This window comes from Denticeps clupeoides, unplaced genomic scaffold (assembly GCF_900700375.1).
Source record: "Denticeps clupeoides unplaced genomic scaffold, fDenClu1.1, whole genome shotgun sequence".
NCBI lineage: Eukaryota > Metazoa > Chordata > Actinopteri > Clupeiformes > Denticipitidae > Denticeps > Denticeps clupeoides.
The window spans coordinates 387598-398530 of record NW_021630058.1 but is presented as its reverse complement, the minus strand read 5'-3'; the positions used below and the strand labels follow the sequence as shown (position 1 = coordinate 398530).

At 50.4% G+C, this 10933-nt stretch overlaps 1 protein-coding gene across 3 annotated transcripts in view; it reads right to left on the bottom strand.

Annotated features, from left to right (window-relative positions):
• Nucleotides 1–1871: 1871 nt before the first annotated feature.
• crtc3 (CREB regulated transcription coactivator 3) overlaps nucleotides 1872–10933 on the bottom strand; it is a 19658-nt gene continuing 10596 nt past the window's right edge. For 2 of the 3 annotated variants that reach the window (XM_028968067.1, XM_028968069.1), the window contains 9 exons: nucleotides 8942–8983; nucleotides 7992–8077; nucleotides 7847–7896; nucleotides 7197–7420; nucleotides 5731–5942; nucleotides 5434–5655; nucleotides 4827–4910; nucleotides 4486–4684; nucleotides 1872–3633 (listed from right to left, as the gene is read on the bottom strand). In XM_028968067.1, coding sequence (XP_028823900.1) covers nucleotides 3428–3633; nucleotides 4486–4684; nucleotides 4827–4910; nucleotides 5434–5655; nucleotides 5731–5942; nucleotides 7197–7420; nucleotides 7847–7896; nucleotides 7992–8077; nucleotides 8942–8983 — 1325 coding nt within the window. In that variant the 3' untranslated portion in view covers nucleotides 1872–3427. The remainder of the gene's footprint in view (nucleotides 3634–4485; nucleotides 4685–4826; nucleotides 4911–5433; nucleotides 5656–5730; nucleotides 5943–7196; nucleotides 7421–7846; nucleotides 7897–7991; nucleotides 8078–8941; nucleotides 8984–10933) is intronic. The other variant, XM_028968068.1, reaches the window with a different exon arrangement.

Genomic DNA, 10933 nt, shown 5'->3' with positions numbered 1-10933 from the left:
GCCCACTGACGCGCAGCGTCCACACATTAAATGATTTCTCATGATGTTATTCGGTAAAACCAAGATGGTGGTTCTACAGTAATATTTCTAAATCGCTTCTAGATCGTGTCGTGTGTAGGACGGATGGGGAGAACCGAGGTGGAAAGTGGGGGTCACCTGGGTGAGGACCCCAACACTGAACCTCCAGACTGGGTCTGAGGGAGCGTCTGCAGGACGTGTTGAAACCTGCCTGGCCCCGCCCATACGCTCCTGGCCCCGCCCTCCCCGGTGCAGTCTGGGGGAAACCCTGTTCTGTTTACTCTGGAAGAATGGACACACACACACACACACACACACACACACACACACACACACACACACCAGGGATAACGATTACCTCAGACCCCACACACCCTGAAAACGACCAACCTCAACATTTGCAGCTACTGAATGACAGTGAGACAGTCTGACTGCTGGAGGGAGTGTGTGTGTGAGTGTGTGTGTGTGTGTGTGTGTGCTCCTTCTCCAGATGCTGGGATCTCTGCAGGCTCTGACGTGTCCCATCACTTCTACCTGAGCTGGGAGCTGCCGGGGGGTCTGGTCAAGGTGTTCAACTCCCATCAACCACAGATAAAGAATGCAGGGGTGCGCGTGCACACACACACACTCGCACACACACTCACACACACACTTCAAACACAGCTGTACCATGATCTATACAGACACTTCACACGTTTACATGTTTTTCAGCATTTACAGCAGCTGTGTGTGTATTTTTAACAGGAAGTTATTCCCGTCCCTGGAGTGAAACACACACACACACACACACACCGTGGAAAACTAGAGAGCAGTTGGTTTTAGTAACAACCACGACCCCATAAGCGGCCCTGTAATCGGAAGGTTGGCGGTTCGAGTCCCGAGCCGCCAAGGTGCCACCGAGGTCCCCTTGATGAAGGTCCCGTCCCCACACACTGCTCCCCGGGCGCCTGTCATGGCCGCCCACTGTCACCAAGGGTGACGGTTAAATACCGAGGACACGTTTCACCGTGTGCCGTGCTGCAGTGTTTCACGATGACAATCATGTCACTTTCACTTCACAACTGTATCCACAGACAGCAGCAGTATAAACCAGGCGCCGCGTCCAGCCGCGGTCACGTACTACTGCAGTGACCTCCGCGTTGGGGCGTGTCACATAAGGTCTGACAACATTTAAACAAACCATGCAGGGTCCTGGAGGATGATGGGTAATCTAGACAACGTACAAGACCTTTAAAACCCTGCAGCCTCCCTGCTCGGCTGAGGCGTGTGTGGGTGGGTGGGGCAGACTGGAGTTCCTGAAAATGGGGCCGGAGCGGGACAGCCCGGGCTACAGGTCGAAGGTCACCATTTGCAGGGTGTCAGAAGTTCGGCCATGGTCCCGCGTGACGGCCAGGCCTCGTTAATTAACTTTAACAAGGTCGCCAGCCACTTCCCTGCAGGGGACATGACCCCGCCCCATGCTCTCAGCTCCAGGCCCCGCCCGGTCTCGCCTAGAAGAACGAGTGTGAGGATGGTAGGCTTGTGTCTGGCCTCGCTTGTGGTCCTCGTTCGGTTCTGAGGGCCAGGGGGGACAAAACCTGCCTCCGGTCCCCGACCTATAAAGAAGATCGAGGGACATGACAAGTGGACGAGCGGCGGAAGAAGAGAGAGAGAGAGAGAGAGAGAAAGGTGGGGGAACAGGAACACGCGGCCGCTCACGGTAACTGTGGTCGAGCGTCGCCACCTAGTGGTCGGGATGAAATCAGGACACCAGCAGGCTGCCACACAGACTCGGTTTTATTTATGAAATCAGAGTAAGCGCTATAATGGATGTCACAAACCCCCCCCCCAAAAAAAAAACCCCAAAAAAGCTGCAGCGTGTGTAAAATTTTTATGTCTAAAAAGATTTAATATGGCATATTACAAAAACATAGTAACACTAGTGGACAAGAAAGTTTTAAATAACAGAACTGTACATTTTTAAAACTAAAAACATTAAGACACCAAATAAAAATGAAGACATGAGCGCTAGGATCTGTAATAAAGAGGTGGATATTAAAAAAAAAAAGATGTAAAAACCGGCGTGGACAAGAAGCAGACGGCGGGGAGGAAGAGGAGGAGTAAGGCAGCGGAGGACACGCCCCTCCAGGGGCGGAGGGAATGACGAGATAAATAAAGACGCGTACCCAACACTAGAACCGCGTCTGGCTTCACATTTCACCGGCGGTTACGCTCTGAATCCACGATTCATTCACCACCGGGTCAGAAAAGCCCGTAGTGGGCGAGTATGTCACGAAACGGGGCTGGTTGTCCCTGCGTGTGCAACACAGTCCATAAAGCAGGAATATGGGAGCGGACACACACACCTAAAGTAACACCACCCAATAAACATCGATATTAAACGTTCAGAAGAGTAAAAAAAAAAAAAAAAAGACAAAACAATAGTACAAGCTGCATGATGTCAGTATAAAACGTGAAATAAGAGATAATAATAATAATAATATGTATGTATGTATAGAGAAAACACACAACGCAGTACATAAAATACATGAACGTGTTCCTCTTCGCCCGGCGTGCTGGAGCTCTGCATAGTTCTGGATCAGGACGGACGACCTGAGCAGACCAGCCTCGTACAACTCCACAAAAAAAAAAAAAGTATATTAAAAATAATTCTGTTTTTCAATTTCATATCAAAATTACATAAATCTCTTAGGAATCTTTAGGTTGTTTTTGTTTCTTTAAAATTTTGTCCTGTAAACAGTTTGCCCTTTTTTGTCACGTCTGGATTTAAAAATACATTCTAGTCGGACTTCATCGGTGAGGCAGGAATGCCTGGCAAACATAGTTTTTTCCTCCACTTTCCACTCAAATATATACGTGTGTGTGTGTGTGTGTGTGTGCAGCAATGTAAAATGTACAATGCTCTGTACAGAAATGCAGCCCCGCCCATCTTCATTTAACCACCAATCAGCAGCAGCCCCGCGTCCGCATCGGTCTCGCAGGTAGAGTTCTGCCATTTTCAGCCTCTGCATGAATAAAAGTGGTGCGGTCAGAGTAAAGGTCACTGGGGTCGTTTCTGAATAAAATCCATTCCGGACGCACTCGTCCCTCGATAACCGGTGGAAAAAACAAGGCGTGAAGCCGCCACCTGCAGGTGGGCGGGGCCGCTGCTGGCGGCGCGGGGGCGAGCAGGTGGCATGTGCCATCTCGTGGTGAGCTCCCCGTCCTCCGACCGAGCGTCCATCTGTCCAACTGCTCCGCAGAGCAGAGTGGACATTCTGGAACATTCCCCCTGTCCTTGACAAGCCACAGGAGGGCAGAGTAGACAGACGTCAACTGGGTAAAACACGTGATGCTGGGTTTGTGTGTGTGTGTGTGTGTGTGTGTGTGTGTGAGACACTGTTCTCAGTGCAACGTTCTGTATAAGCTCTCAGAGTCTGTCGCTACGGAAACTGTCCTCTACCGACGGGTCGGGCAACACCATGTCGGGGTCACTGAGCATGCTCAGTCCGTCCAGGCTCAGGGGTTCGATTCGCAGCTCATCCTCCAGTGGGAACACCCCCTCCGAGTCGAAGCACTCCGGGACGGCGGACAGGGCCGCGCTGATGTCCTTGGACAGGTTGGGGTTGGAGTCGTCTGTGACGGACAGGAAATTTCAGAAGATCAGTGGTCAGATCGCACCCCAACTCCCCTACTCAGGTTCTTACTTTCTTTACAGAACTTTTCTATTACTCTGAGGCAAATTATCATGACCAGTGAAATTAACATTAAACTAAGGAAGTACGATTTACAAAATTATTGTTCAATTACAATTATGACAACCCTGAAAAAAGTTTGTGCAGCCCGACACCGAGTAAAATGGACCGAATCATGTTCCGGCGCAGATCAGCAGGAGACACGCGGCTGAGAAAGTTCTGGAATATGGAAGCAACGCACAGAGCACCACGTGACGCGGTTCACTATGTAAAGCCAGCAAAGAGTAGTTTTTTTTCTTTAGAAGAAGTTTCTCCCTTTTTAAAGGTCCCCTCTCGTGAAAATTTGACTGTCATAAATACGAGTTCCTTTATTCCCAAGGGGAATTTGTCCCCTTATGACGTCATAAGGGGAAAATGGTTACCTCCCGTTTCTCATGTCCCCGCCCTAAAACGTTCTCTCCACCGACCGTCATGGCCTCCAAACGTGTGAAGCTTTGCAGTCGCTCAGTGATTGGATGTAAAAGGAGCACAAATGTCATTTTATTTTTTTCTGGAAAAACGGCGACTTCCTGTCGGCACCAAACACTTTGGTTGGTGAACGGTGTTGATGACGTCCACACCTTGGAGAAATGCTCCCAATCTGCTGATCCGAGGCCGATTTGCAAGGTCTGTTCACACTATGGTGTGATAATCAACTAATCAATTAGACTAGTTTTTGCATTTATTTATTCTGATATCATTTTCCAGTCAGGCCGAGGTGTGTGTGTGTGTGTGTGTGTGTGTGTGTGTGTACCGGTGAGTATGATGTTGGGGACTCCTCCTCCTGTGCAGTTAGAGAACAGCATGTTGGGCCGCATCTGGAGGGGGTCCTGCAGACCACCCTGTCCTGCACTCGGACCCATCATGCCCGACTGGCCACAGTAGAGGTTCCCCGAGGCATCAAAACATGAGCCGCTCATCAAGGCGCTCTCCAGCAAACCGTACTGGTCCTGCTGCGTGTGAGAGAGGGAGAGAGAGAGAGAGAGAGAGAGAGAGAGAGAGAGAGAGAGAGAGAGAGAGGGAGGGAGGTTGAATCCTACTCATCACGTGTTGGAACCTCTCCCAGCACGGTTACCACCTCAGCCTCGGCCTCACCTGATAACTCAGACCCTTCTGAGGACGGCCGGAGAACTGGGGATCCATGAACGGGTCGCTGAAGAACGTTCCCATGGTGCCATGCTGAAGGTGGAGACAGAGACACCAGCAGTCAGGACGTCATACCTCCGAGCTGAACACGTTCGATCCATCATGATCCATAAAGCATTTAAAATTCACCACATTTAAATACGTGGTGTACTCAGCACTTCCTCTAGAGGGCGGTACTGAGTTCTCGTTTATACCAGTTCCTCAAGTTCTTCTCCGTGCTCCATTCTGTCTGTCCATCTGCAAGCGTTGCAAAAAACATGCAGCAAAATGGACCAAAAGAAGGAGAAGACGGCTCGTCTTCATACGTTGGAATGAATCAGGAGCTGAGACGCGTTCTACCGTATACAGACGCGTACCGAGGACGTCTTTAAAAGAACCGTCCAAAGACATCCATTCACGCGAAGGGCGGGTTTAAAGCGACACGCGCGCCTCGGGGTGGCGCCATGGTGACGGGCTGAGTAAACGTACGCGCAGGGCGGGGCCGCGGGTATGTTTGTAGGCTGTGTGTGTGTGTGTGTGTGTGTGTGTGTGAAGAGCTGTATAAACACACACTGACCAGGCCGGAGTGGAAGTCCAGCGGCGGCAGGTTCTGCAGCGGCGACACCGGCTGCTGCTGGGACTGGCTCCGCCCCTGGCCCACAGGATGCTGGGAGCCGGGCTGCATAGACGGACGGGCCTGAGGGTTCTGTGGCTGCTGCAGGGGCTGCTGGGATTGCTGGTAGACGGGGTAGGGAGGGGGCGGCTCCATGGGATGGTTGCTGGTGTTGAGGGCCACGCCCTGCAGGCAGACAGGAAGTGGACGGGTTACGCGCAGACCCACGCGCGGCCGCCGGGCGTAGGGGGCGTGCGTTACCTGCGTGATGGGTGACAGAGACGGGGACATGGTCGGGGACAGCTGCTTCCCCAGACTCCGCCTCTGCTCGGAACCGGGCGAGAGCGTCAGGGGGCTGATGGGGGCGGGGCGTCGCCGCGGCGAGCTGCTCATGCCCGCCGCCGGGGCGTTGGAGAGGGAGGAGAGTCGAAGTGAAGAGTGGATGGAGGGATTACTGAGAGACGACGAGAGGCCTGAAACGGAGGGGCGGAGCTGCGAGTCACAACGCTTTTCACGCCACGCCCGTACCGGCCCTGAGAGGTACGGCAAACGGGCGGGAATAACGATCCAACATTCCGAGCTTCCTTTTATAGCTTCACACACACACACACACACACACACACACACACAGACTCTACACACACGTTATATACACACACACACACACACACACAGACTCTACACACACGTTATACACACACACACACACAAAACAACACACACGTTATACAAACACAAATACACACACACACACACACAGACTCTACACACACACACACACACACACACACAGACTCTACACACGTTATACACACACACACACAGACTCTACACACGTTATACACACACACACACACATACTCTACACACGTTATACACACACACACACACATACTCTACACACGTTATACACACACACACAAATACATGCACACACACACACACACACACACACACACACACAGACTCTACAGACACACAAAACACAACACACACGTTATACACACACACACACACACACATAGACTCTACACACGTTATACACACACACACAGACTCTACACACATGTTATACACACACACACAGACTCTACACACATGTTATACACACACTGACACACACAAATACATACACACACACACACACACACACACACACACACACACACAGACTCTACAGACACACAAAACACAACACACACGTTATACACACACAAATACACGCACACACAGACTCTACACACATGTTATACACACACACACACACAAAACAACACACACGTTATACACACACAAATACACACACACAGACTCTACACACATGTTATACACACACACACACAAACAACACACACATTATACACACACAAATACACACACACAGACTCTACACACATGTTATACACACACTGACACACACAAATACATACACACACACACACACACACACACAGACTCTACAGACACACAAAACACAACACACACGTTATACACACACAAATACACGCACACACAGACTCTACACACATGTTATACACACACACACACACAAAACAACACACACGTTATACACACACAAATACACACACACAGACTCTACACACATGTTATACACACACACACAAAACAACACACACGTTATACACACACACACAGACTCTACAGACACACAAAACACAACACACACGTTATACACACACAAATACACACGCACAGACTCTACACACCGGAGGAGTTGCCGATGCCCAGGTGCATCATGGCGGCGGGCAGGTTCCCGGTGCTGCTGCCGCCGCTCAGGTTGGGGTACCCGGCGGCGGGGTCGTCGGGGTCGAGCGGGGTGGGCAGGGGCGAGGGGAAGTGCAGGGTGGTGAGGTCGGGCAGCGAGCCGCCCGTGTTCAGAGAGCCCTGGTAGTGCAGCAGACTCGCGTTCTGCTCCGGAGACGGGAATATGCTGGACAGGAAGAAGAAAAAGACGCTTTATAAACCGCCGCGCCAACTTCTTTACCGCTTCAGAAACTAGGACTGGAGCTCCAGCAGGACGTCCCACGCGGGCACGTAACTTGGACCCAACCAGGCTGAGCTCAACCCGCTCCGTGCGAGAGTCACCCCAGTCCAGGTCTTCTCTACATCACAAGATGGACGAGGAGACGAGAACTTAAAGGGCCGTTCTCAGCTGGTTCCCGTAAAGGGAAGCCAGATAAGCCCTCAGGATCCCAGCAGCACTCAGGCCGTAAGCCGAGCTGCTGCAGCTTTGAAGGTGGAGGAGGTCAGCTCCACGTCTCCGGGTGGACGCGGGGTTATGTGACCTGGGTGCGGCGTGACTGCGACCTTCAGGGCGCACGTGATAACTTATGTGAGGCTGAGCGCTCGGACTCACTTGATTCCAGGCACTTCGCATGATTTAGGGCGGGAGGCCAGAGACTGGACCTAGAGCCAAGACACATCACATCATGAAAATATTTACTGGACATGGACACATCCCAGAATTTCACAACAACGCGTCCGTCACCGCGAACTCTGACCTTTTTGGCTTCCCACAGCTGTTTCGGTAACGGCTTGTTCACCCCAATCAGGGTCTCCTCATTCGGCAGGGACGGGAAGTTGAAAACTGCGAAGAGAAAAGCACGTCTTTATACATGCGCTGCAATGCGCCCGGTTACCATGGGAACGGCGCAGTAGTACAAACATTTCCTACACTGCAAATAAAGAATATTTTTATACAACTTAAAAAGTCACCGAACACCATATACTACATGAAGACATGAAAGAAAAGAATGAACTGACAAGTGAATAAGTAATAAACAAACAAACGAATAAATAAAGGAATGAAAGAAATGTATTTTGTAGAGTTTTTGAGCTGAAAAATATGCGCACGTTGAGCCCCCGGGCTTTTTAAAAGCCCGCTACACACGTACCAGACTCTGCCTCATCTCCTCGCCATTTTCCCGTCTCTCTCGCGATAATTTCATTTTATGACAAAGTCAACATTTAATAAAAGAAATTTACAAGCAGAACATTGGGGTTGTGTTCCACAGTGTTTGCGGACCGATCATTTGCCCGACCGAAACGCTATAAAACTGAAGCCGAACCCCCTTTTGACGCGGTCCGGCACGCTCGGCGTGGTTGTACGTGGCGCGCCTTCCTCCGCTCATGCCTCATGGCGGGACTGTTTACTGGCGCGTTGCTTAGTTACCGGAGGGCGGAGCAGCCGTAGCGTTATCCAGCGGGGAGACGCAGAGCCTTCAGAGGGCCTTTTAAAAGCTTTAATACCTCCGCAACGGCAGCACAGACGGAGGAGGCGTGTCCTCGCGGGCGCGAGCCGGTGCCACGCGCGCCAGGTGCTCCCTCAGCAGTCACCTGCGGGAGAGGCTGGCATCCTGACACCCGTCTCACCAGGCCGGGCCTTCATGACGTGGGTGGGAGGGGCCGCGGATAAAAAAAATAAAATAAAAAAAAACCACGCGCCACTCACCGTCACCAACTCCTCCGTCAACCTCAGCTTCGTTTACACTGGCTGCAAATAGAAAGAGGACATTTTTAATTACTCTCCATGGATATTTTATATGAAATCTCCATATTTGTGAATAAACACTGCACACGCGCTGTAGTAACCTGGGTGGGGTCTGATATGGGTGTGTGTGTGTGTGTGTGTGTGTGTGTGTGTGGTCTCTGAGGAAATCAGTTAGACATGTTAGAAATTTGCCTGAGTGAGCACAGAAACGAGGAAAAAAGATCCCTTGTTTCCCCCCCAGGCCTCCATTCTTCCTCCTCCTCCTCCTCCTCCTTTTCGCCTCAATGCCGCCCTTCTCTTGTACAAATCTCACCCTCTCTTCCACTAGAGTCCTCTCCTGCGCTCCGAGGGCGGGCAAAGGTCCAGACTCCTCCCCTCCCGCACACACACACCCCTTCAGACCCCGAGCGGCAAAACGGACGTGACAACCAGGAGAGAAAATGTCCAGCGGAAGCAGCTGGACGAGGGCGTCCTGTTCTCACTGTGAAAAGTCCATTAAAAATCAGCTCACGGCAGCTGTCAATCACACCGTCTTCACTGACCGCGCCCAGCACAGGCACAGAATGCAGGCAGGTAGCTTTCAAGAACAGGCTGGTAGTAGCCTAGTGGGGTAACACACTCAACTATGAACCAGAAGACCCAGGTTCAAACCCCACTTACTACCATCGTGTCCCTGAGCAGGACACTTAACCCTGAGTGTCTCCAGGGGGGGGACTGTCCCTGTAACTACTGACTGTAAGATGCTCTAATGCAAGGAAACTGAACCAAACGGAGTAAAAATGTGAAGCCGATCCCACCGTGGGCAACAGTAACATTTTCTGACGGCTGAATACGCCGGTAATTGTTGATTATCATCATTATTTAGGAGCTGCGTCTGGCGTCACCAGAGCGAGTGACCCGATGGCGAGAAACAGGGCGGGACTCTGAGCTGCAGCGCCGCATTCCACCCATACCTCGCCCACGTCCCTGCGTCAGAACCTCTGACCCGGTTCACCATCATCACCTGCCAACACACTTCCTGCGAATAGAGAGACGGCGAGCTGAGCTGTACACCATTCTCACACACACACACACACACACACACCATGAAACATACTACTTAGTCACATCAAGACGTTGTGGAACCCCAAATTAGTCGACCAGTTACAGACAGCTGACCACGGGACACCTGGAAACTCTCTTGGCCTGACCCATGTTGGTGTGTGTATATGTGTGAGTGTGTGTATTTTTATATGTGTGTGTATGCGTGTGTGTGTGTGTATATTTGTGTATGTGGGTGTATATGTGTGTATGGGTGTGTATGTGTGTGTATTTGTATATGTGGGTGTATATGTGTGTATCTGTATATATGTGGGTGTATGTGTGTGTTTGTGTATATGTGGGTGTATATATGTGGGTGTGTATGTGTATATGTGTGTATCTGTATATATGTGGGTTTGTGTGTGTTTGTGTATATGTGGGTATATATATGTGGGTGTGTATGTGTGTATCTGTATATATGTGGGTTTGTGTGTGTGTGTTTGTGTACATGTGGGTGTATATATGTGGGTGTGTATGTGTATATGTGTGAATCTGTATATATGTGGGTGTATATGTGTGCGTGTGTGTGTGTTTGTGTATATGTGGGTGTGTATGTGTATATGTGTGTATCTGTATATATGTGGGTGTATATGTGTGTGTGTGTGTGTGTGTGTGTGTGTGTGTATGTGAATATGTGTGTATCTGTGGGTGTATATATGTGGGTGTGTATCTGTGGGTGTATGTGTGTGTTTGTGTATATGTGTATATATGTGGGTGTATGTGTGTGTTTGTGTATATGTGTGTATCTGTGGGTGTATGTGTGTGTATCTGTGGGTGTATGTGTGTGTATCTGTGGGTGTATGTGTGTGGGTGTGTGTGTATGTTAATATGTGTATATGTGTGTATCTGTATATATGTGGGTGTATATGTGGG